Source organism: Sphaerodactylus townsendi, linkage group LG04 (genome assembly GCF_021028975.2).
Source record: "Sphaerodactylus townsendi isolate TG3544 linkage group LG04, MPM_Stown_v2.3, whole genome shotgun sequence".
NCBI lineage: Eukaryota > Metazoa > Chordata > Lepidosauria > Squamata > Sphaerodactylidae > Sphaerodactylus > Sphaerodactylus townsendi.
Genome location: NC_059428.1, coordinates 81,919,554 through 81,946,561, shown reverse-complemented (window position 1 = coordinate 81,946,561; position 27,008 = coordinate 81,919,554). Strand labels below are relative to the sequence as shown.

General features: G+C 40.8%; 1 protein-coding gene across 1 annotated transcript in view; it reads left to right on the top strand.

The window, feature by feature from the left end:
- The window catches only part of PHEX (phosphate regulating endopeptidase homolog X-linked), a 125,212-nt gene that overhangs the window by 84,469 nt on the left and 13,735 nt on the right, over positions 1 to 27,008 (top strand). The window contains exons 15-16 of the mRNA XM_048494927.1: positions 4,847 to 4,905; positions 14,388 to 14,442. Coding sequence (XP_048350884.1) covers positions 4,847 to 4,905; positions 14,388 to 14,442 — 114 coding nt within the window. The remainder of the gene's footprint in view (positions 1 to 4,846; positions 4,906 to 14,387; positions 14,443 to 27,008) is intronic.

The window sequence follows — 27,008 nt, the reverse complement described above, 5'->3', positions numbered from 1 at the left end:
CCTTGTATGTGATGACATTAGTATCATAAAGGAACTGATATATCTTACAAACATACATATGGAAGAACAACAATGAACATAGTTGGTCTATTGAACTATTGTCTAATTTTGAATTTAGTGCCAAAGAATTTCCTTTCATAAAATATTTTGAAGACCTGATTTATAATCCTGCAGTATAATACTGAAAATATATCCATCTAACTGTGGCTGCACAAATAAATCTTTTATGTTAGCTGCTTGGGCTGTGCCAAACTGGAAATTTAACATAATTTGTCTGCAATCTATGTTTAAAAATCTGTCCATGCAAAATTATTCTGGGATGTTTTCCAGTCCTAATTATGCAGGAAAGCAAGCATGAAAAATGAGAATTTGACAATGTTTTGAAATCAGAAAATGGTAAAAGCTTTAGCATACGTCTCTGAAAGATATTGGTATTAGATGGTTTCTTCTCCTAAAAGACACTTCAGTATATGACACACAATTTTTATAATGTATATGTGGTAGGGAATTTTGAGTGCTATAAGGTTTCCCATACACCTACATGCAGTTTAACATAGGTGTTTGCTCATCACATGCACTGAGTGTACATGTTTAGTTTCCATTTAGGGCCAAAGTAATGAAAACTTGATCAGTATTATTGCAGTCTCCCTTCCCCCTCTCTTATTGACATAATGGAATACTGTCCAAGTCTTCTGTACCTAAAGTTATTACCAATAATGTACAATAAAACTTTAATATTGTAATAGAAGTCTGAACGAACCTTGTACTAACTCCTACCAGTGCTATAGAAACATTTCAGATGATGTTGCACTGAAAGTCAGCATGGACTTTGTAGAACATCAGAGGCCACAATACTGTTGCCTCTTCCACCTACAGCAACCCAGCTGAGTGTAACTTTACAAACTCATACCTTTTCCACAGATAGAAATCAGTCACTGAGAACAAACAACATGAAGAATCAATGTACTGAGAAGTCAACCTTGAAACTCTTAGCAAGAAGGAAAAATTCTGACAAATTATCTAAACAATATAAAGCTGCAGTCACATATGATGTAAATCCCATTAAATTTAGTAAGGGAGATGAGAGCAGAGAGTCAAGGAACCTAAAGAAAAATATTCTTTGCTACCTGGAGATATGAGTTCTAGTCCAAGAAAACTGATGCTGCAACAAAATGTTATTAGCCTTTAGGGAGTCACCTAGTTATTCCTAAACAGTAGTCCCTGGTAGGAGTGTGCATTCTGGAATTCCCGAGCTGGAAATATACACAAAAACTGAGGCCCCAGGCTTAGGGAGAGACGAAAAGAAGAGGAGGACCAGGACTCTGCTGCCATTTGCTCCATCTTGGGCTTGACTAGCTGGCTTCTTGTGACAGTGGTGGCTCCTACTCACCTCACATAGGAGTACGGCCACCCCTTGCATGATTTTAATTGGAGCAGTGGGAAACTGGCAGTTATTTGGGGGGCTCCTCCTTGATTTTTGCCAAGGGCCTCAATATCACAAAAAGCTGCCCCACCATCAAGCTTCTTCTCAGCCTATACTTTGGACACTTTTTTCCCGGTACAGCATACTGGCCCATAACAGCTTATTTTTGCTTCTGTCCTTAATGGAAATCACTTGTAACTTGTAAAACTGCAAGTAATTTAAGATTATATGTTTTACACTGATTCTCATAATGAACATGGGTTTCTCTCAGTGGTTTGAACCCTGTGTTATTTAAAAGATCAGGCATTTTTCTAATATTATGAATTTGGGAATATTTAGAGCAAGTAGAATTCAGAAACATGGGTAATGTTTCTTAACAAAAACTGGGATAACTAGAGAGAGGCTTAGCAATCTTTGCCTCTAGTACTTTCCTATTGGCCAAGTAGCATTAATGCACCCAGAACCATTTAGGGTTCTTACAAGACAAACTACATACAGGTTAAAAAAATGGAACAAAAGAATTAATTGTCATTTTTAAACAAATTTTCTATTCACTTGAATATTTTATTGGTTAGTAAATTAAGTATTGAGGACTGTCTTTATGGACAGCTTTGATATCTTTTAGTTAAATTTGGTGAAAACCTCAAGTGTTAAAACTTGGGCTGAAAGAGCTTTGAAACGGTCGGCATATTTATGAATAAAAACATAAAAGTCAAAAGTTGGAGACCATGGTGCAAACTTGAAATATGCAATGGCCTTTTAAATTTCCAATAAAAATGTCCATTGTCTCAACTGTGTCCCTGCAGGTCACTGCAAAAGTCATTCAGTTTGTCCTGCATAAGGGCACCTCTCAGTAAGTGGCCTCTCTGCTGCATTTCAAATTAGTTTATTTGCCTGCTGCCATAAATGACTCTGAAATTGGAATGCAGTCAACCCTGCTAAATGTTTTCTCCTGACTCCTCAGTATAGATGTCAGTCATCTTCTGGCTTGTATTATCTTAGAAAAATATATTTGCTATCATATAATTTCATTAGAAATCCTTTTTTGGGGTGGGGAAAGGAAAAAAGGAAGAGGTAATGCTTCTCCTAATAAATTCCATGGGAAGAATCAACATTTTTCAGTCAAAAATGTTGAATGTTTAAAATATGTATATTATTCTTTTTATATTTTTATTGAATAATCCTCAGTGTTCTTGTTTATCACAAGAACATACAGAAATTTTTTTTAAAACATTGGGAAAAAAGTAGCAAATGTCAACAAAAAACATTAAGCATACTATTAAACTAATGTATTTTAATGCTAATTTACAGCAAAGAATCATTGAGATGCAATTTGGGAGATGGTTGGGGCTCTGCATATAATGTCTCAGCATATCTCTCAAAGTAAAAAAAGGGTGCCTTGCATTAAGTTTGATATTCTAAAACTTTTAGGGATAATGTTTGCTTTCAAAAGTTATTTTAGTTTTCATTCTTTCCCTTCCATTAGTTTCAATGGGAAACGTACAGTTAGGTGGTTAGCATTTTTCTTGTTTGTTTTCCATCCAATTTGGATGATATTTTCAGGGATGATACCCTGCACCTAAGGAATCTGCCTTGCCAAATCTCCTACAGGTAGAAAAATGTCACAGTTTTCAGCGGAAAATGCAGAATGGATAGGAGTAGGCATTTTTTTGCCTCCCAGAAGCAGGTAGTAATAAAGAGGGCACAGTCAGAAAGAAATGATTGGCACCCAGTGAAAGGCAGGCAGCACTGCAAAGTCTGGTGCCTCTATCTTAAAAAATGTGCAGCCCTCACAGAAATTCCCCATTGGGTACAATGGAGCCACCGCCGAACACAGAATCTGCCAGGTTCTTCATCAAGTTCTATGGTGGGAAAAATTAATTAACTTTTCCCACCATAGACTTCAATGGGGATTGCTGTTATGCCCAGTTGGCTCTGTGCTGGAGACTTGGGGATGGCACTGGGGGGTGTTCTGGGTAGGGGTGTCTAATTTCCTGTAGGGCTGCTGGTGTGAGTCTCCTAAAAGAAACCAGCCAACTTTGCTAAAGTTTGCTTGGGAGGGGCAAATGCTGTGGGCACCCAGTTGAAGGTGAACCTCATGCCCCCAGAACAAGTGCCCAGCCATCCAAACTTTAGCAAAGTTAGCTGGTTCCTTTCAGGAGACTCACATCAGCAGCCCTGCAGGAAACTAGACACCCCTACCCAGAACAACCCCCCCCCCCAAGTCCTCCCTCCAAATTGCCAGCGCGGAGCCAGCTGGTCATAACAGAAGTCTGCACATTTTTAAAGATAGAGGCACCAGACTTTCAAGGTGGCTCCAGGAGGCCCTCACCCAGGCTTGGTGAACTTTGCTTCTGGGGGGCAGTGGGGAGGGGCAGGTTGAGAGAGTTCTGAGAGAACTCAGCCATCAAGCTTCATGTGTAGGAGCAGGGAAAACAAAATAAGCCTTATGGGGTCCCATAAAATTGAACCCGCAGAAGCAGTTCACCAGGCCAGCATGCTATTACCAGGAAAGCCTCCTGGAGCCACCTTGACAGTCTGGTGCCTCTACCTTAAAAACTGTGCAACCTGCACAGAAATTCCCCATTGGGTACAATAGTGCCAAGGCACTGCATAGCAGAGAATCTTGCACAATTTCTTGGGGTGCCTATCAGGGGCGCATTTGTAGAGTTAGTGACACCAAAATTTCAGGGTCTTGGGGGTCCTTAACTTTGGACTCCCTGAACCAAACTTCACCGGAAAGTCTCCAGATGATGCCCTAAAATTTTGGTGCTGCTAGCTTTAAAAATGTGCCCCCTGCAGGCCAAAACGTGAAAAAACACAAAAAAGAACAAATCAGACGGAACCGAATATTTATTTATTTATTTATTTATTTATTTATTTATATTTTAGATTTATAGGCCGCCTCTTCCCCGAAGGGCTACCCTTGCATTAGCTAGCAAGGGTAGCTAATATATGAGACTGAGCATTTTTTGGGTATACCCGAATAATTGGGTAAATTTGAAATTGTTATTTGTCTTATTTGGGCATACAGATAATTGTACGCCCGAATAAATCCAGATCTGAATCCGAATTTTACCAAATTTCTAGCGTATTGACTAAGCCTAATGCAGACCAATGCAAAAAAGTATATTACTCCAATTTGGACCAATTGCATTAATTGCCAGTTTGTTTACAGATGCAATTCAGACTACCAGCATTGACCTATAAATGATTCTGGACTAAAAATCAACTCCTATGAGCCTCCCCATGTTCTCCCCATGCCTCTGATACCCGCCCTGAGGATTTGCATTAGCTAGCAAGGGTAGCTAATATATGAGACTGAGCATTTCCAGTTATGGTTTTGTATAACATAATTCACTCATTATTTTTGTACAGTTAATCAACTCGCAGGATTTAATGACATTGTTACTATTCCAACAGGTGGTTTACTAGTCCCACTACAGTCAATGCCTTTTATAGCTCATCTACAAATCAAATCAGTGAGTACTTGTATTTCTTTTTTCATTTAATGATTTAGCTGGAAAAAACAACTTTTACCAACCAAAGGTTGCATTTTGTTTTCAAACATGAAACCTCTTTTCTTACATTCCCTATATTTTCTGACAGCATTCTGCAGTAGACAAGTAGGTGCTTGGACAATGTACAAAAATCACTAATGTGAGCTTTTGTTCAGTTTAAGGACATTATCTCTTGAGAGCTGTTTCTGCATGGTTGATGAGTATGTCACACTGGGAATGTTTGGGCACTGGGAACCACACTGGATGGACAGATAGTATAGTTATATTCTACCTATCAATGTACCCAGTGAAGGATATAGTAATGGGAAGTAACTATGGCGTCTTCCCCATTTGGTTCCTTCACAGACATTATCAAGTGCAGCATGAAACCTAATTGTGTGAAATGATGGTCATGCTTTATAACTAGTACAATTTTCCTCCTTTTTCTGTAGCTTAAAGAATTTGTTTTCTGCTAGGAATGTGAATTGTAGTAGTCAAGCTGGAAATAAAATACTGAGCTCAGAAGTTGTTGTTTTTTTAATTAAATTGAAGAATTCTAGGGTTCTGAAGTTTTCTTCCCCAAGAAAATCAATCTGAAACAGGGTTACTTTAGAATACCATATAATGGAAGTTTCAGCAAAATTCAGCAGGTTAGCATCAAAGGTAAACACCAGTGTGCCTCTGCCCTATGGCCTAGGGAAGGCAGCTGCACTCCTTGCGGTAGTGATCACATCCTGCCATCTGACCTGGAAGGATTATCATTTCCCAAACCAGAGTTGGCAATCCCATTGGTAGATTTGAGGGGAGGGTTGGGATTAGCATTAGAGGAAAATTAGGATTGGAGGCAAAACACTTTCCTCAGTCTTGATGGTTAAGGTAATTTTTAAAGCATATATTTATTTTGGGAGGATTGCTATTCATTATTTTAAGGTATTAATATTTTTTAGAAAATGTACTTCTGTTTTAAAACAGTGAGATATAGTTTTTTTCACTATAATCCTATACATGTAACAGATGTTGAGCATTGTTATTAAAGTCTTATAATTAATTCCTTGTGATTTTTCCAGGCACATGGTATCAAAGCCAAAGTCTTTCTTCAGAGAGACCCCTATTCATGTAATTATGGCTGACAGACCATTAAAATTAGCTTAAAATGAGTATCTGCTCAAAGAAATTAAAGTTTAGTATTAAAATGTTGAAGGTTTATGTAGGAAAGTATGAGTGCAGACTCTGGAAAGAATGTTCTGGTATACTTGATATCCAAACAAGAGAAAGCAAAATATTTTACAAAGCTGGCAACCCCATTGGTAGATTTTCTGCAAGTCATTTTTCCCTAGGTGCCCATGTAAAAAAGGGTGTAGATAATCAGAAACGTATTGATGAGAAAGCACTTTTAATATCACCCACTAGCTTTCTGATGGGTAAGAGCAGAACTGTTCTGGAATTTACATGTTCAAGTAGGCTTGCTAATTAAAAGCTTCAATCTGTTCTCATTTTCCTAATGACCAATGCTTCTTTTTCTCATTATTCATAATTTTGTCTTTGAATGTACTCTGTATTCCTTTAGCCTTTTCTGTACCTTTGACAATGTTTATTTTTTCTGTCTTTGTAATAGATAGGGATGGAGCAATCAGTTCTACTTGATTAACATACATTGATTCAAAGAAGGTGCTTAGTGTAACATAGGCTCATTCTGTACAGCACACATAAGACATCCTGAGGAAGCGGGGGGGAAAAGCATCTTGGGGAGGAACTCTGAACAGCTTTCCCCCCAAGACATCCTCAGAATGCATTATTTCAGCCCAATCCATCTTATTTTGAAGATGCTAGAAGAAGGATTTTTCTCCTTCAAGTCATCTCCAGGATGTGTATTGCCTGGCTGGGCAGAGTTCATGAGCTCAGAAGGCATCTTATGTTCCCTGCCTTACCGTTCAGCTCTCTGGTCAGTTTCCTCCTCAGTTAAATCCCTACATTTTGTGAACTGCTGAATGGATTCTCCCTGCCTCCATTTGCTGAAAGATTTCCAGGATGTCTGCTTTTTTAAAGATGTCCCCAGGACATCTTATTTTGGGTGTGTGGAGTGAAAAGAAGTCGCCTTTTTTAAAAGATATTCTCCAGATGTATTTTTTGTGTGCTGTAGAACAGACCATAGTTCTTACAGTGCTGAAGTAGCACTAGGGAGTCCCAAGTTCAAATCTTTCTTTATTTACATAATTTGTAGGGTCACCAGTTATTGTCTCTCAGCCTAATCTACCTCAACAGGTTGTTGTGAATATAAAATGAAGGAGAGAAGAACTATGTATGTGAGTACCTTGGAGGAAGGGTGGGAGAAAGATACAATAGATAGACATTGCTGTTGTAAAATTTACAGTCTAACCCTTTTATCTACTGATTTTCAATTTTTGATTGCTGTACTGATTGATCCTTTTTGAAGCACTTTCATTTCCACTCCTAGTAATCCCGTTGAAGGGCACTAGTGCCTATCTCTTTGGGATAGTTTGGGTTTTTTATGCAGTACAATCCTTGAATATATTTATTTAAACATAAGTCTCCTTGAATTCAATGAGACATACTCCCTGGTAAGTTTGCTTACAAGTGTAATTATAAGCAGAATTATATACCCCTTTAAGTTAATTGAAATTAAGCTTAGTTTATAAAGGTATAACACTGCTTAAGACAGCACTGTAAAAATTATAGCCTCTGTATCCTTTGCAGATTATAATGGAATCAGTATTACATATTTAATGGGAGTTGCTCTTACATAGTGACAAAGAGTCCTAAGTTATGAGCTAGGAAATCCCCATTGAGAATCTGTTCAACTATGAATCCATTGGATGGTCTTAGCAAGTCGCTATCTTGCATCCCCAGTCTCCATTATTAAACAGATTCAATTTACCGTGTTGCTTTAAGGATTATTGAGATAAGTTCTGTAAAGCACTTTGAACTCTAAGGAAATGTGCTATAGCAGCGCTATTGTTTAAAATCAGATTTATAAGGACTGCAGCCTTTATGATACAGTATAACCTTTCCCCGATATCTAAAACTAATATTTCAAGGTAGCTCCTGCCTTTTCTTTTGAATGTGCTGAGACAGCTGAGCTATGGCCAGATCACTTGTATCCAGGTCTGGTAAAATTATGCTTCTCAAATAGCATGGCTAGATTTATTGTGTCCTGTAGCAAAATAAAATAAAAATCAAATAAAGACAGTTTTTAACAAGAGGGTTTTTTTTTGTCTGAAATTAGACACAATTTTTTTTATTGCTCATGCAGGGCACTACTGTCAATGGAAGGGAGCATTCACACCTTCCCTCCACCCCCACTGCAGCCCACTGATCTCATTGAAATCCATCTCCTGGGGAGACAAAGGACCCTCCAGAACTGCATGAGGGGAAAATTGGGGAACTGCATCAGAAAGAGAGAATTGGTAGAAATTTATTTATTTAGGTTACTTATAGTTGGTCTTTCTCACTGGGATTCAAGGTGGATTACATAGAGTGAGTCAATACAATCAACAGGATGGGGCATTCAATAAACAATGAAAAAGGATTTGGGGTGTAGAACCAACCAGAAATCTGGAAAACAGAACTGAAACAAAGTATATTAACATATTTTCATATTTTCAGTCCCATACAATGAACCTATGTTACACTAAACACCAGGAGAGACTGTCTTTCATATATGAGAATCTAAGGCCATGAAAGGTTTTGCATATGATAACCAAAATTTTAAATTTAGCCCGCTAACTGATTGCAGATAGTCTAATGGAGTGACTATAGAATAACGGAAATATGCATGCTTCATCTAACTCCCAATAGTAGCTGAGCTGCGGCTTTCTGTACCCAGTGGCATAGCAAGAGGGAGGGGGACTGGAGCAAAAAATATAAAGCTAAAGTCAGAGGTAGAGCTTTTGCGGGGGGGGGGGGGAGGCAGAGCCAACAGTATAAAACTAGAGACAGTCAGTCCCCAGTGCTCAGTCTGATCCTGGCCTCAGAATCCGGTCTGATCCGGCTGGAAGCCTGCAGTTTAAAGCTGGACCCAGATGAGCTGAAGTCAGTATGAAATGCTCCCCCCCATCTCCATGTGGAGCTTGGGGGCAGGGTGGGCCAGCTGGTCCCACTCCTGATCTCCACATGGAGTTCAAGGATGGGGTGTTTGAGGGGGCACAGTGCCCAGGGTTAGCTCTGGGCATCTTTTTATAAAGCTGTGGCCTGACTGCACCTGCTGGAGTTTCTGAATTGATTTTGAGGGGAAATCAATGTAAAGTGATCTAGTCTCAATGTCACTATGGCATGGATCCAGGTGGCCAAATCATCCATATTACCTTACTTTTTCTGTTTGCAGAAAATTTAGTGATGATCCATCCCATATATATCAGTACAAACTGTTAGATTTCGTTTAGAGTCATGGATCTGCCCAGTAGTGTGTGTGAGTGCAGTTTATAGAAACTTCCCAAGAGATAAATGTAAAAGGTAAGACTTACATTTATTCAAGCATCTTCAGTTCACAGCTTTGTTCCAGGAAAAAGGTAGATAGAAAGAAACCCTAGTCTAAAGAGATTACTTTCCCTACGACAAGTGGGCACAACTAATGCGCCATCACGTGTGTTCAGGTAAGGGAAGATGCTACAGTGGGAAAGGCCCCACTGAGCAGGTTGCCATTGACCATGCACTCGGGTCAAAGGCTAGAGCAGAAGTGAAACCAGCATGGGGAAGAAAGGAAGTTAGTGGGTGGTCTCCTGGCCCAGACAAGGAGGGCAAACAAGAGAGGCAACATCACAGTTAGAGTGAGATACACAGCACCCCCCAGTGTCCAGGCATGCAGAAGTCGCTTATTCCAACACAAACTCCACAAATAATTTCCAAGTATTAATTGCAACATAGGAATGGTGTGTGTCACAATTATTATGAATTCCTATTTTTTGCCATTAAAATTTACCAGTCAAAATTTTGAAGGTCAATGTTGATTCATTGATTTGTAAGATATAGATAGGATTTGTTTAATGCTCATTAATACATCTATTTAATTTTTTTAGGGTATAGGACATGTTTTTCTTTAGTAGATATTTAAATAAAATTAAATCTTAATGTGTTTGATTAGTTAAGTAATCAATGAACTAACCAATTTTAAATTGAACCTTAATTGAAACATCCAATTAATTGTTCTTAAGTCAAAATTAATTTGACTACTTTCATCTGTTAATTCACATTGGAAGACCTATGAATAGAAACGAATCTCTGAATTTGACTTGTAAAATGGCGATGTGAAGAAATGGCTCCCTCCTCCTCTCTTTGAAGTTCAAAGGGAACATTTTAAACATTTTTCTTTTCTCTGAGCAGACTGCCAGCCCTGCCCAGCCACACTTTAGAGATGCTGATACAGATAGTGAGAGACTTTGGGATTGAGTAAGCACCCCCCCCTCCTTCTCCAAGCAGATATCAGATTTGGAGATCTTAAAGTGATAGAAGGACATCAGGAATAGGATACTTGGATCCACCAGGAAAAGAGTCCTTGTTCCAGACTGACCAGGTCAAGGGAGTGGCGACTGGGAATTGATAAAGCTCTTGGGAGCAGAGAGGGAGAGTTTGTGCCTGGACCATTAAAGGTGGCAGAGCTTGTGCCTGAGTTCTAAAAGTGGCAGCCATTTTGACCAAGTGCTCATCCAAGGAACTGAAGGATTTCTTCCAGGTAATGGAGAATCTGTAGGCAACTGAAATATCCTAAGCTTAAGAACCTACCCTATTTTAATAACTGATTGGGTGTGCATGTAGAGAGAGGGACACAGGGATTGTGTTTATCCCTCATTTCTTTTGAATCCTTTAATCTGGTGCTGTGCTGAAATTATGCCTGTAAACATTTTCTTTTTAATAAATATTTTTAATGTTGGATGCTGTTAGTAGTTTTCTGTACCACATAGGCCTCCACTGCTATTTTAAATGGATTGTCCTCCATTTAATGGAGTGTTCTCCAGGGGAAGGCTGGTAATTGGGAAGCAGTTATTCCTCCAGCAGCTCACCAGGCTGTGAACCATCCCTGTGGTACCCAGGAAATGGGAAGCAGGAAACTCAAAGGCTAGCCTCAGAGTTGGAAATGTCAGGTGGTGTCGGCAGTTACCCTAAATAGGGAAAAAGGCCCTTCCAAGAGAAGTTGGCAACCCCTAAGAGAGGGCTGGGTGGAATAGGGCCTGCAGGTCAAAGCAGGCCTGTTCAACCACAGGCTAAATTACACTTGTAATCTGTGAGCTAGTAAATTCATGTGTCCATGTATGTAGGTGCACAGAAATGTGTGAGAGAACTTCAGTACATTTTTGGGTATTCCTTTCCATTTCCAAACAGTGTTTTTCAAAAACCTAATAACCTATATATTCAGTACAGTGTTCAGGCACAATACTCAGACACTTAGGCCCTTTCCGCATGGGCAAAATACAGTGACCCAGGGATGGCAAAAACACCATCCTTGAGCTGCTGTTGGCACAGGACCATGAGCCGACAAGACAGATCTTTTCATTAGCCTTATAAAAGTCTGAGTTTTGGAAAGAAATTTGGAATCTTAAAAAATACACTCGGGGCAGTGACATCACTGGGGCAGAATTGGATTTAGGGTAGAAACTTTGCAACTTTGGAAGATTTGAAAAATTAAATGCTAAATGTGCCCCATGAGGGAGGGAGGATTGGGTAGATTCATGATTTATGAATAATGTGGTTGTTTGCACTGTCTAAAATCCAGAGGGTGAGCAAGAGATAGGGAGAGATTGTGAATATGCCTAGATTTCCATTGTGTAGGAGTAAGCATTGAGTGCCATTAAGCTATGATGTTGAATAGTCTACATGGCGGAAATGAAAGCTCATGCTTTTGGATGTGCTTTGTGAGGATAAATGTTGATTACAGAAACTGTGTTCCCAACATTGGTGCTATTATATTTTTGCAGCAAATAAATAAGCTTATTTGACAAGTTCTAAGCAACAATATAACATCAAAGAGATTGTAATCTCCAGAAAATATTTTTTACAATTTTTTTCCTCATAAATCAATGCCAAAACAGGTGTTAATGCTAGCAGGGGAATGCCAGTCACCAGACAGCAGATGTGCAGGCCAAAGGAACATACAGTTTGTTGCTTAACTTGACAGAAGTAATATTTAGGCCGTTTCCGCACGGCCTCCTTGCGCCCCCACGCCGCCAAGAGTGCGGGCGGCGTGGGGGCGCAAGCCCGTTCGCATGAACGGGCGAAGCGGAGGCCGGCAGGCGGCAGGCGGCTCCGCATGGAGCCGCCGCTTCCCCCTTCCCCGCCCCACTCACGGTGTCCTTGTCGTCGCCTGCTGGGCGTCGCAGCCCCGCCCACGCTGCCCTCCGACCTCAGGGTTGTTGTTTAGGGCGGCCTGAGGCCGCCCTGGGGGGAGGGAAGCGCATCCAGGTCGCCGCTGCGCGCCTGTGCGAACGGCGGCCTGGGGGCGGCGTTTTTACCACCCCCAGGCCGTCGTTAATTGGCCGTGCGGAAACGGCTTTAGTGTTTCCCTTTAAATGATAATGAAAGGAAAATGGTGAAAGTCTGTTGTCCTAGAGGATGTTCATAAATATGTAAAAAAAGAGCAGCAGCACCTTAATAAATGGCATTGCTTGCAGATTATGGGTTTCAGTGTTACTGACTGGATTGTGAAGGCAAAGCTAACCAAGTTCTTTGACAAGTAAATATGAGGAAAGATGTCAACATGGAAATGAGCCATCACATCTTGTATCTGTAATTATACCATAGTTTAATTGTAAAATACAGCATGCAAATAATCGTGTGGATAGTCTTGCTTCATTCCGAAATGGGGATTACAGACTTTTTGTTTCTGAAAGCATTTGGTGAAAGCAAGAACCCAGTAACATTCATTCTGTGGGTTTCTTGACTGTGTTGCCATACAGTTAATTCACAACTCAACCCATATTTGCAATGCCATTTCTATTTCTGATAGTTTGGGTGTAATAGGAAAATAGAAACTGAGCAGCAATGTGAGTCATAGAATCATAGAATTAAAAGAGACCACAAAGGCCATTAAGTCCAACCTCCTGCCATGCAGGAATACACAATCAAAGCACCTTGACAGATGACCATCCAGCCTCTGTTTAAATAACTCCACTCTCCCCACTCCAAGGCAGCATATTCCACCGCTGAACAACCCTTACAGTCAGGAAGTTCTTCCTAATGTTTAGGTGGAATCTTTTTTCCTGTATCTTGAATCCATTACTCCTTGTCCTGATCCTTAGAATAGCAGAAAACCAACTTGCTCCATCTTCAACATGACTGCTCTTCAAATATTTAAATATGGCTATCGTGTTACTCTAACTTTCTCTTCTGCACCCCAAGGGTTGGCAGAGATGGGTAGGGATACCATTGTCCTTCAAACAGGGTTCCCTCGGCCCACAATAGGTTGTTCTGGCAAGATATGCAACCACAATAATATCATCAACTTCCAAACCTTTTATTCTGTTAGTAAAGGCCAAGAAGGATGGGGGTCTAATTAACTGTAGAGTGTTGTTGTGATGATAAAATGGAGGAGAGAAGAATGATGCAAGTTGTTTGAATATCCATTGGAGAGAAGGCTGGAATTTAAATTGTGTAAGTAATAAATAAAGCTGGTGACTTGGGGCAGATAAAAGAAAGTTTGGAAGGTGAGTGGAAAGGAGAGAAGGAGAAAGAATATGGGATAAAATGCCTTACATCCAGCTGGACAGTGCCAAGAGGGGGTCCAAAGTAATGGATCAGTCACCCCAGCAGGGATCTGGCAAATCTATAGGAGGACAGTAAGAGGAAATAGTGAGTCAAAGAGCATACTGGGGAAAATGAAGTGATCTCTGCAAGTGCTTGCTTGTTTCCCATTTGTTCTTTTCTATTATTTTTGATGTAATATAACCCTAAACCACTGGGGAATCTTTCAATAAAATTATTCGGATCATTTTAACTGTAGGGATGTATATCAATGAGTGTGCTTTTTATGTTATTGGCCATTATGCAATTTGCTGCTGGACCATCCAATCTTGTTTTGCTGCATAAGTACCAAAGCAACTAGATTTGGGTAATGGGGTGATCTACCTTTCGAAAATACTCCTCAAGCCACCTCCCAAATACAGTGATGCTGTTACTGTTTCTATGTGTGATTGAATAAACCATTCACTTGAGCATTCGCCCAGCTAGTTGCTTTTAATTGCTACCTATTTTAGAAAAACATTTTGCTAATGCTTTTAATAGCCGTGTTTAATTTCTGCCTGTCTGGCCTTGATGTCTGGCTCATTTGCAAGGGCATGCTGTGCTCCTGATTCATATACATAATGTTAACCATTTGATTAGCCCTGTTGACCTTGAGTGGAAAAAGAAAAAAAACCCTACTTGGACCTTACTTTATAGAAATGTCTTAGAAAAGTCTTGGCTACTATTATTCTGAAGCACTGAATTTACTGTTATGCTTCCTATTTTTGTTATCACAGGATTCCCAGCAGGAGAACTCCAGAAGCCGTTCTTTTGGGGAGCAAAATATCCCAGGTAAAAGAAAATTATATAAATGAATATGGGTGCAAGAAAAGAAAGCAGGACGATAAATAATTTGACTTAATAATTTGATATGTTGGGCCAGCCCATATTATTGTACACAGTAGAAATACCAGGAGGAAGCTGATAACTATAAACCCTGAAGAAATGTACAGTTTATGCTGTGTTGCTATTTTTGTATTTAAATTAGGAGCAGCAGTGGCGTAGGAGGTTAAGAGCTCATGTATCTAATCTGGAGGAACCGGGTTTGATTCCCAGCTCTGCCACCTGAGCTGTGGAGGCTTATCTGGGGAGTTCAGATTAGCCTGTACACTCCCACACACGCCAGCTGGGTGACCTTGGGCTAGTCACAGCTTCTTGGAGCTTTCTCAGCCCCACTTACTTCACAGGGTGTTTGTTGTGAGGGGGGAAGGGCAAGGAGAGTGTAAGCCCCTTTGAGTCACCTGCAGGAGAGAAAGGGGGGATATAAATCCAAACTCCTCCTCCTCCTCCTCTTTCTTCTTCTTCTTCTTCTTCTTCTTCTTCTTCTTCTTCTTCTTCTTCTTCTTCTTCTTCTTCTTCTTCTTCTTCTTCTTCTTCTTCTTCTTCTTCTTCTTCTTCTTCTTCTTAATACAGAATTATATTTAAGAAAGCTATCCTTTAAGATGGTATGCTTTATTCCCAGTGCATAGAATGGATGTCTACATTCTAAAATGAACCCCAATTTATTTTGAAAATTCATAATAACTATCTCTGTGTTACTGTTGTTTTGAGTTTTTGGTGCAAAATCCAATGTTTTCACGGAAACAGGCCTAAAGCAGCCTATAATTATTTGTTCACAAAACCTCATCACCTACAACAATTTGGGCTGAACAGAAATCTCAAAGGAGCATTCTTCTTTTATTATCCAAAGAACTATCAGCCTCCTACATGCTGCCATTCAGCACAAAATACTAACCAGCATTATGACAGAATATCACTTTAGTGAGACCTGAGGCAGGAACAATTATTCTTACATGCTATTTGGGCAGTTTGTTTTACATTAACAAAGCTCTTACACAGTGTTTCATCATCAAAATCATGTTTGCACCTCAAAATCTATTCAAGTCAATAATTGCGCATGCATTAATAGTTTCAGCAAGCACTGGATTAGGTGTATGAGTGCTTCGTGTCTCTGTAGCTCTAAGGCTGATTATTACCCTGGTTAAACCTTAAACCTTGGTGATCAGCTATCCTCTCGCACTGAGGATACCCCTCGGGGAGGTGGGGGGCTCCTTGTAGTGGGTGATTCGATCATCAGGAATATAGAGAGTTGGGTTTGTGACAGGCGTGATGACCGCATGGTGACTTGCCTGCCTGGTGCGAAGGTTGCGGATGTCACGCTACGTCTAGATAGGCTGTTAGACAGTGCTGGGGTGGAGTCAGCAGTTGTGGTCCACATTGGTACCAATGACATTGGGAAATGTAGCCGGGAGGTTCTGGAAGCTAAATTTAGGCTGCTAGGAAAAAGGTTAAAATCCAGGACCCCCAAGGTGGCATTCTCTGAAATGCTACCTGTTCCACGCGCAGGGCGAGCTAGGCAAGCGGAGATACAGGGTCTCAATGCGTGGATGAGAAGGTGGTGTAAGGCAGAGGGTTTCAGATTTGTCAGGAACTAGGAAACCTTTTTGGGATAAGGCAGGCCTGTACAAAAGGGATGGGCTTCATCTTAACCAAAGAGGAACCAGGCTGCTGGCGCTCAACATTTAAAAGGTGGCAAAACAGCTTTTAAACTGATCCTTAAGGGAAAGCTGACAGGAGCTGAGGTGACTTCGGTTCGGAATACAGAGTTCATGGGGATGCAGACAGAGAAGGAGGTTTTTTTAAATCAACCACATACAAGTGAGGAACATAGCAATGTGATAAGTGATAGTGTCTACAAAAGGCTAGAGGGCAAAACACATAAATCCCAGGTTAGGGACAGAGACAGAGTATACAAGTGTCTCTATGCTAATAGTAGAAGCATTCGACCTAAAATGGGGGAGCTGGAGTACAGAGTTTTGAATGAGGACATTGATATAGTGGGCATCACAGAGACATGGTGGAATGAGGAGAACCAGTGGGATGCTGTTATCCCAGGTTACAGGCTCTACAGGAAGGATAGGACAAGGCCTACTGGGGGGTGGGGTGGCCCTCTACATCAAAGAGAGCATAGTGTCACATAAAATAGACAATGCAGGGGGAGCTGATTCCTCTACAGAAGCACTGTGGATATCAATACCAGGGGTGAAGCATAGTTTAACATTAGGAATATATTATCGTCCCCCTGACCAAAGCACAAGAGGATTCTGAGATGGAAAAAAGAAATTAGAGAGGCCAACAAAAGCAAAATGTCGCGGGTAATGGGCGATTTTAACTATCCCCATATAAACTGGAAAAATGCATGTTCAGGTCATAGTAAGGAGAGAACATTCCTGGATATGCTAAATGACTGTGGCTTAGAGCAGATGGTTGTAGAACCAACCAGGGGAGATGTGATCCTAGATCTAATTCTATGTGGGACCCAGGACCTGGTGCGGGAAGTCAGTGTTGTTGAGCCGATAGGGAACAGCGACCACAATGCTGTCAGATTCAGTATCTCTGCATGCTAACAAGTGACAACTACTAATGTAGTTACATTCGCCTTCAGAAAGGGAAATTTCTCAAAGATGAGGGGATAGTGCGCAGGAAGCTGAAAGGGAAAATCAAGAGAGTCAAAAATGTCCAAGATGCTTGGAGGTTATTTAAAAACACAGTCTTAAAAGCTCAACTGGAATGTGTTCCACAGGTTAGGAAAGGCAGCGCCAGTCCAAAAGAAAGCCACCATGGTTAACAACAAGGGACGTTGAGGAAATTATTAGGGGAAAAAGATGTCTTTTAGAAAATGGAAGTCCAACTTAACTGATAAAGAATACCAGAGAGAACACAAATGGTGGCAAAAGAGAAGCAAGTTAGCTGTAAGGGAGGCAAAAAAAGGATTATGAGGAACGCATGGCTGTGAACATCAAAACCAGCAACAAACAGTTCTTCAAGTACATCAAAAGCAGGAAGCCAGCAAGGGAAGCGGTAGGCCCGTTAGATGACAAAGGAACAAAGGGTGTGCTAAAAGATGACAGGGAGATTGCAGAAAAGCTGAATGAATTCTTTGCATCTGTCCTCACCCAAGAGCACGTGAGGAAAATTCCTGCACCTGGAACCAAGCTTCTTAGGAGGCTTATCCGAGGAACTAACGAAGATAGTGGTAGACAAGGAAGAAGTTCTGGCAGCCATTGATAAACTAAATGCTACCAAATCCCCTGGCCCAGATTGCATTCACCCAAGAGTTCTTAAAGAGCTCAAGCATGAAATTGCTGATCTTCTCACTTTAATATGCAACTTATCCTTGAAATCAGGCTCCATCCCTGAAGACTGGAAGATGGCCAATGTCACACCAATCTTTAAGAAAGGATCTAGGGGGGACCCGGGAAATTACAGGCCAGTCAGTTTGACATCTGTTCCTGGTAAATTAGTAGAATCTTTCATTAAAGATAAAATTATAAAACATGTACAAAAGCAAAACCTGCTGAGAAAGAGTCAGCATGGCTTTTGCAGAGGCAAATCCTGTCTTACAAACTTACTAGAGTTCTTTGAGGATATAAATAGGCATGTGGATAAGGGGGAACCAGTGGACATTGTCTACTTGGATTTCCAAAAGGCTTTTGACAAAGTTCCTCACCAGAGACTATTGAGAAAACTCAGCAATGAAGGAATAAGAGGGGAAGTCCTCCTATGGATTAAAAACTGGTTGAGAAACAGGAAGCAAAGAGTGGGTGTAAATGGGAAATTCTCACAATGGAGAGATGTGGGGAGTGGTGTCCCCCAAGGATCCGTATTGGGACCAGTGCTCTTTAACCTATACATAAATGACCTGGAAGTAGGGGTGGGTAGCGTGGTGGCCAAGTTTGCAGATGATACCAAATTATGTAGGGTGGTGAGAACCACAAAGGATTGCGAGGAGCTCCAAGCGGACCTTGATAAATTAGGTGAGTGGGCTAAGAAATGGCAAATGCAGTTCAATGTAGCAAAATGCAAAGTGATGCACATAGGGGCAAAAAATCCAAACTTCACATACACGCTACAGGGGTCAGTGCTATCAGTCACAGACCAGGAAAGGGATTTAGGCGTCTTAATTGATAGTTCCATGGGAATGTCAACTCAATGTATGGCAGCTGTGAAAAAGGCAAACTCTATGCTGGGGATAATCAGGAAAGGAATTGATAATAAAACTGCAAAGATTGTCATGCCCTTATATAAAGACACGTGGTGCTAACCACACTTGGAGTACTGTGTTCAGTTCTGGTCACCACATCTCAAAAAAGGATATTGAAGAGATAGAAAAAGTGCAGAGAAGGGCAACAAGGATGATTGAGGGACTGGAGCACCTTCCTTATGAGGAAAGGCTGCAGCGTTTGGGACTCTTTAGTTTGGAGAGGAGACGTCTGAGGGGGGATATGATTGAAGTCTATAAAATTATGCACGGGGTAGAAAATGTTGACAGAGAGAAATTTTTCTCTCTTTCTCACAATACTAGAGCCAGGGGGCATTCATTGAAAATGCTGGGGGGAAGAATTAGAACTAATAAAAGGAAACACTTCTTCACGCAACGTGTGATTGGTGTTTGGAATATGCTGCCACAGGAGGTGGTGATGGCCACTAACCTGGATAGCTTTAAAAGGGGCTTGGACAGATTTATGGAGGAGAAGTCGATTTATGGCTACCAATCTTGATCCTCTTTGATCTGAGATTGAAAATGCCTTAACAGTCCAGGTGCTCGGGAGCAACAGCCGCAGAAGGCCATTGCTTTCACATCCTACATGTGAACTCCCAAAGGCACCTGGTGGGCCACTGCGAGTAGCAGAGAGCTGGACTAGATGGACTCTGGTCTGATCCAGCTGGCTTGTTCTTATGTTCTTATGTTCTTATGTAGGATTCAGCGGCCACTTATGCAAAAGGGGACAGGAGCAATCTTTTTTCCCCTTTAAAATTCACACTAGGCCATAGTTTTATCATCCTTGCTGTCTATGATGTATCCACTTGACAGGTGGTGAGGGGAGAGAAAAAAACATAGTTGTTACAAAAATAATATATATATGGTTCTATATATGTAAAGGCACTCAGGATAATTGTGGATTGCTTTTTCTGTTTTTGATATTGGTTTGGATCATATATAGATCCTTTCCATTGACAGAGCAAGAGCTTCTTCTGAAAAAGGAAACCTGCTATGCTTGATTAAAGTTCCACTGTTAGCAAAACAGTCATGTGGGACACAACGCATTGTACAGTACATATAATGTTTTGTATTTGATGCTATGTAAGCCATTCTGTGGACATCAGGGCCGAAGACTCTGATCTACTACTATTACTGGTATGTAATGTTCAAATTCCAATTCTGCCATGGAATCTTGCTGGATGACCTTGACAGTCACATACAACTTAACCAATCTCGCTGTGTTCTTGTAATATATTACAGGGGGAAAAACACAATACTAACATATACATGAAGGAAAAAATAAACAAATGAATAAACAATGACAAGCACTAGAAAACTGCAGGCAAAGATTCAGGTGATTAGTTTAAATCAGTGTATGAAATTCAATTCTTGCTTCATTCTCTCTTATTATCCCTTTTCTTTTCCTGCCAGAAACTAAACTGGAAACTTCCTGGCAGCATTATTTTATTTCAACTTGAAACTTTCACAGATATTCCATGACATTAAACCCACTTAACTACTGTTATAAGCTTCATGACTACTAGCTCTGATTTTATGTTATAATTCTCATGGTCTACTTGTATTGTTTGTGACCTGGGAAGACAATGGCTGAGGGGATCATACATATCTAGATGATCATAGAGAAAAACTACTTTATTCTATTTAGTTATATTTTAAGCCACACTGCTTAGAATTGAAAATCTGAGCAACCTCTCTCAGAAGATCATACTAATAGAAGATCATCAGAATAGAATATTTATTTATTCTTGTAATTGTATTCTTTATTATTCTTGTAATTGTAGTTTTTATGTATGTTATTAGTATTTACTTTGTTACAATGTATATTGTTTTATTATGTTGTTAGCCTCCTTGAGTCCTTTGGGAATAGGGTGGGGTGTAAATCGAATTACAAATACAAAAAAATTACAAAAAACGCTTCTTAAAGCTCCGGGGTCACAGAATCATAGAGTTGGAAGAGACCACAAGGGCCTTCAAGTCCAACCCCTGCAATCAAATTACTCCTGACAGATGGCCATCCAGCTTCTGTTTAAAAACCTCCAAAGAAGAAGACTCCGCCACACTCCGAGGTAGTGCATTCCACTCTCGAACAGCCCTTACTGTCAGGAAGTTTTTCCTGATGTTTAGGTGGAATCTCTTTTCCTTCACCTTGAACCCATTACTCCTGGTCCTCGTCTCTGGAGCTCAGAAAACAAGCTTGCTCCCTCACCAACATGATATCCCTTCAAATATCTAAGCATGACTATCATGTCACCTCTTAACCTTCTCTTCACCAAACGAAACATACCCAGTTCCCTAAGTCTCTCCTCACAGGGCATGGATTCCAGACCTTTTACTATTTTGGTTGCCCTCCTCTGGACCCGTTCCTGTCAATATCCTTTTTGAATTGTGTTGCCCAGAACTGTACACAATATTCCAAGTGAGGTCTAACCAACACAGAATAGAGAGGTACATTTGCATCCCTCGATGCTCGACACTATACTCCTATTATACAGCTCAGCATCGCATTGGCTTTCTTGGCTGCCACATCACACTTCTGACTCATGATCAGTTTGTGATCTACTAAGACTCCCAGATCCCTTTTGCATATAGTGTTGTCAAGTCAGGTGTCCCACATCCTATATCTGTGCATTTCATTTGTTCTGCTTAAGTGTAGTATCTTACATTTATCTCTGTTGAAATTCATTGTTTGTTTTAACCCAGCTCTGTCCAGGTCATTTTGAATTCTGACTCTGTCTTCTGGGGTATTAGCTACCCCACCTATTTTGGTGTCATCTACACATTTGATTACCATGCCATCTATTCCATCATCGAAGTCATTGATAAAAAATATTGACAAGCATTGGGCCCAGGACAGAACCCTGTAGCACACCACTAGTCACTTCTCAACAGGATGAAGATGAGCCATTGATAAGCACCCTTGGAGTTTGGTCGGTCAACCAATTAGAAATCCATCTAATTGTAGCATTGAAGTCCACATTTCACTAGCTTACTTGAAAGAATATTATGGGCCACTTTGTCTCAGAGCTGTCCTATTCCTTGCCTGAGTCAACTCTTGAGTAAGTCAGCAGAAAGCCTGGTGCCAGCAGGCAGGACTGAACAGGCCATCCTGCGTTAGGCTGTTTGTGGAACATCTCTGACTGAGGCACTGAGAGCGGGGTTTTGAGGGAGAGAGGCCTCACCATGCCAGCCTGGAGCTCTCTAGGCAAGCTACCAGGAATTGGGATGGGTGGGGGAAGAGAGAGAGAGTTGGAATAGGGAAATAGGAGTTGGATTAAAAAGAATGAGTGCTGAGGAGAGGCAGAAAGAGAAAGGAAGACCTAAGGTATGGTAGAAAGAAAGAATGAAAGCTGGGGTAGGGTAGCAGAAACATAGAGAATAGAGAGTTGGGGTGGAAAGAGAGGGCTGGAATAAGCGGGCAGACAGAGAGATCCGGAGTGGGGGCCAAAAGAGAGTTCGGTTGTGAGGCAGAAAGACAGAGCAAGAGAGAGCTGGGGTATTAAGAGCACAAAGTTAAAAACAGAGTTGAGGTAGTGAGGCAGAAAGCCAGAAATACAGAAGATTAAGAGAAGCGGTTGAGAGTGATAGGCTGAGAGGAAGGGGGAAAACAGAAGGAAAAAGGTATGGGTAATGTCTTGAGTTTCACTTGTGAGTTCCCACTTGCTACAGCCCATTATATTTTTTCACGCAATAGGCTCCCCATCTTCATAGGCACCCTGCTGACTGCCCCCTTTGCAAAGCAGGGATCCAGCTTAGCAAACTGGGGGGTGCCCATAGAGATAGAGAGAACTCTCCCATCTGCACAGGTACTGCTGGCAACCCCTGGAATCCAGCTTTGCAAACAAGGGGACACCTATGAAGATGGAGAGACAAAGCTGGGATATTGGGGGGGGGGACAATTTCAGTGTTTGCATCAGGTGACATTTCCTGTAGATTTGCCCCAATTATGTCTCTTGCCCTTGGAGGATTAGTTTTCTAGAGCCTGCTGTTGTTGTTTTGCACAACGGGATTTATTGCTAGCAGAGGTGGGATCTCACCAGTTCCCGAGAGTGGGTTACTAATTATTTGTGTGTGCCGAGAGGGGGTTACTAATTGGGTCTGCTTTTCCATCTCCACGCCCTCACCACCCCCTCTCTTCTTCTTTCTTGTAGCCCAGAGTTTGACGGCTAGTAAGAGGAGGGACCCTTTAACTACTGTTGGGTCTAGGGGACTCTTTACTTGCTCGCTAGGCTATTTATTTTGGCATTCTGTTCATTTTATGATCAATTGTGATTTATTATGATGCTTGGCCACTTGAAAGCTCTGTATTCCAGTATGTGAGAATGTTATGCTAATCTGTGTCTCTAATCCTGGATTAATTAATGTGAAATATTAGAGGAGAAGTAGTTGTTTCCGTTGGCAGTAGACAATAGGACTTGCTATAATTAGTTTAAAATATGGACAGAAAGATACCAGCTGGAAATTAGGAACTTTTTTTTACAGTAAGAGTTTTTTACAGTATCAGAGAAATTATTAATGCCCTGCCCCTGGAATGCCCGGCCATGCCCTCGTCGTGCCCCGCCCAGCTGCATTGGCATTACGCCACTGTTTGAATCCAACCACCATGGGAACCCGTTACTAAAATTTTTGGATCCCACCACTGATTGTTAGTATTCTATTGTTGAAATGCATAATTTTAACCTGACTACAATGGAAGAAACAGCAAAAACAGTCATGACTCAGGGAGAAGTTAAATCATAATGCAAAGTTTAGGCATGACTCAGACAAGTAATTAGCATGTTATGTATCATTAAACCCTCTGAAAGAAACTTTCAAAACCACTCTTGTAACAGAATTTGTGTATCATTATTTGACTAAAGATTATGTTGCTAGCTATGAAGTGTTTAAAGTTCCAGAAGAGTGGAATAAAATACATACAAATCTGTCTGAAATGAACATTAGTAGATGGGACTCAACTGATCCTGTTTTTCTTGTGTTTAATTTAATGTTAATTTAATTGTCTTGCCTCCACATGTCTTGCTTTTCCCTTCATGTGCTCCCATCGTTCTACAGAGATACTTCTGTTAAACCCAAATTTTATTCCCCAACTGATGCCTTGCCTCTTGTGGTTCCTTGTTCTTGTATATTTTTTAAAAATCTCATGGCTACTTTATTTGCACTGTAGTACTGAGAACAGTTTCTCATCAAATATACCTGAGTAGAATTCTAAGAAAACGTATTTGAGATTACCCTCCTCAGGTTTTTTGTACAAACTTCTTAACACACTTTGACTTCTGAATGAAATGGTTTTTTTTAAAGGGTTCAAACACCTTAGTGGTAAATCTCTGTCCCCCAACTTTAATTCAGGGTTTTTTTGCACTGCTGTTTCACAGAAGACTCTCAATTGGAAGGTCTGTCATGCTTGTAAAAGCAATACTCCTCTTTCTCCCACCTCCCCCCCCCTTTTTTCAGCAGAATGGGACATTTCTACCCAATGACAAATGGGCTAATCAACAACTAAATTCCATTCACAGCGGGTGTCCATTCTGTCTCCTAGGAATGAAATGAACATTTCTTTAAACAGGCAGGCTAAATGAAGTGAGGGGAAAACCCACAACCTTTTACGAATATGAGGAAAAATCTCTGATCCTCATATTCAAACTGTGCTGCAGTCTGAAAAGGAAGTTGCAATTTACAACCATTTACAACACAGATCTGAATGCTGTCTGAAATCACCAGTCTCACTATTCCCATCTCATGTCAGAGAAATATAAGGCATCCATAGATAAAAACCAGCATAAAGGTGTAAAGGGGATCCTCAACACCCTATTAAAAACTCATCACTAGGAAATTGAAGGAATTTTATATTTCTGCCTTTCTTCTCTATTTCTGTTTCCTTTTATGTCTTTGCTTACTCACACTGTGAGCCTGGGGGCAGGGCCTGTGTCTGTCTTAGTTTATGTATATCGTCTACTGTTTGTACCACTAAATGAAAACAATAGAGCTCATTAAACCTAACCAGCATCATATTTTGGGATGCTTCAATTTCCCACCTTGGTAGATTTGGCTATAAATAATTATGAATTTTATTTATAGCCTGCCTTATTCTAAATTTAAGGTAATTTATAAACTGCAGCCTTTCTGCACTGTTGCCAATGTGAAAAGAAAAAGTACAAACTGCTTCTGAAAACGGAATTAGCTGTCATCCTATTTCATCCTTTCTTTATCTCTTGAAGGGTACATGTGCTAAAAGAATCTTTATTTTGCATCCAATCAACACATGTGAGATTTAGGTTTTTGAGTTTTTTTGGAGTGAGGGATCTGGTGAATAAATGATAACAAAGGTTCCTTTGAACTATTGTAAATATTTGTCTGCTAATCTAATATCTTCAGGGGTGGGCGGTATATTAAATAAATAAATATCTTCAATAACAATTTTACTTAAAATATATTAAGTATTTCAGACATTTATATGAAGTGCATGTATGTCTTTCAGTCCTTTGGTTTGCTTTCTTGTGTATTTGCAGTACTTGTGTCTTATTTCTATTTCTTTGGTACAATGGCAGGGTGTACAATGAGCTACTATTTAGATATTTCATATTATTAGCCACAATTTCCCTAATAGCATTAGTTCTTCAATGGTTTCTTTAAGCAAAATTTTCCTTTCCCCCCTCTTCATCACTTATTAAATTAAATGTCTTTGAGTTTAAATGTTATTTGTATTAATTTTTTTATTGGATTATTAGACTGCTCCCTCCCATTTGCACAGGCTTGGAGTAGTTTACATCATAGTTCCTCCATACAGTAGACTGATTAAAATATCATATAGTAGCATATAAACAACAACAGTCAATCATAATGCTATTAAATAATATAAAATGTAGTGAGGATAGGAAGGAATAGTTCCTTATATGTTATTCAGTTGCCTTAATGTCACTAAGAAAAGGGAGAGGAGGAAAAAGAGGGAGTGGAGGCCAGCTAGTGACTGATATATACCATTGCTGTCCTCGACCATAAGCCTGGTGGAACAGCTCAATCTTACAATCCCTGCGGGCAAGGTCCTTCAGGGTCCTTGTGCAGGCTGGGCAGAGTTGGGGTTCTGCCATGGAAACACCAGCACTGAGAAGGCTGAGAAACTAGGGGTAGCAAGAGCTGCAGCAGGGCCTGAGGCATGGAGCTGCTCTTACGGCAGACCAAGTTGAAAAGCACTAAGCAAAGTTCAAACACAAACATATCAGGCCAGTGGGAGAGTCCAGGAAGCAGGGTCAAGCAAGCCTGATAGTCGCACACCAAGAAACATACACACTGGAGGGGAGAAGCTGAAGTCAAGGTTGTCACAAGCCACTCCAAGGTCAAAGCAGAGCCTGGAAACAGAGCAGTGGAGTGCAGACAGCATCAGGGAAAGCAACACATTGTATCCATGGCTTTGGTTTTCACAACAGCTCATTAAATCCATCTGGGCTGCTTTTATGGGAGGGCTTCTGCAAAGACACAGCATGCTTTGCTGCACAGCACTGACCCTGCAAATGTGCTGAGCATCTCCTCTCCTTCAGAGTCAACCTCAGGTTCTGCCTACAGCAGTGTGTTGTGTGTGGAGAATCAGAAGAACTGTTGGAATCTTGCTTGGTACTTCTGATAAGCTCTGATCCAGGTGCCTGTGACTATAAATCTTCCTCCTCTGTTGATGCAGCTGGCTTGTCTCTGTGAGACTCAAGTAGGTTCCCATCTGATGAACTCTGAACTGCAGTGGCATGGGAGGAGTGGTGTCAGGGATGACAGCCCTGGTCTCATTTAATAGAATTCCACTAGGCTGGGGCCAGAGCTGAAAATACTCTGGCTCTGGTCAAAGACAGTCTTCGGACTAGGTATCGCCAGCAAGTTATTTGCCAAGCCTAATGCCCTTTACGGGGTATATTGGAAGAGGTGGTCTTGCAGTTATAATAGTTCCAGCCCATTTAGAGCTTTAAAGATTAACACCAAAACCTTTAACCTATTTCAGGACTCCACCTGGAGCCAATGCAGCTGCCAGAACACCAGATGGATATGAATTCCCATCGGTGTCCCACTCAGGACCCAGGCAGCTGCATTCTGCACTAGCGGACATTTCTGGAGCAGTCTTGAGGGGAGCCCTGTATAGAGTTTCAGAAGTCTAGCCTAGTGGTCACAGTTGCATAGGTTACTGTGAATAGATCAGGGCGAGACAGGTAGGTACCAGTTGTCTAGCCTGGTGTAGATGAAAATAAAAGCCAGTCTAGCCACATTTGTAATCTGGACTTCTATAGAAAGGGATGTAATAGTATGCTTCATGTTATTATAC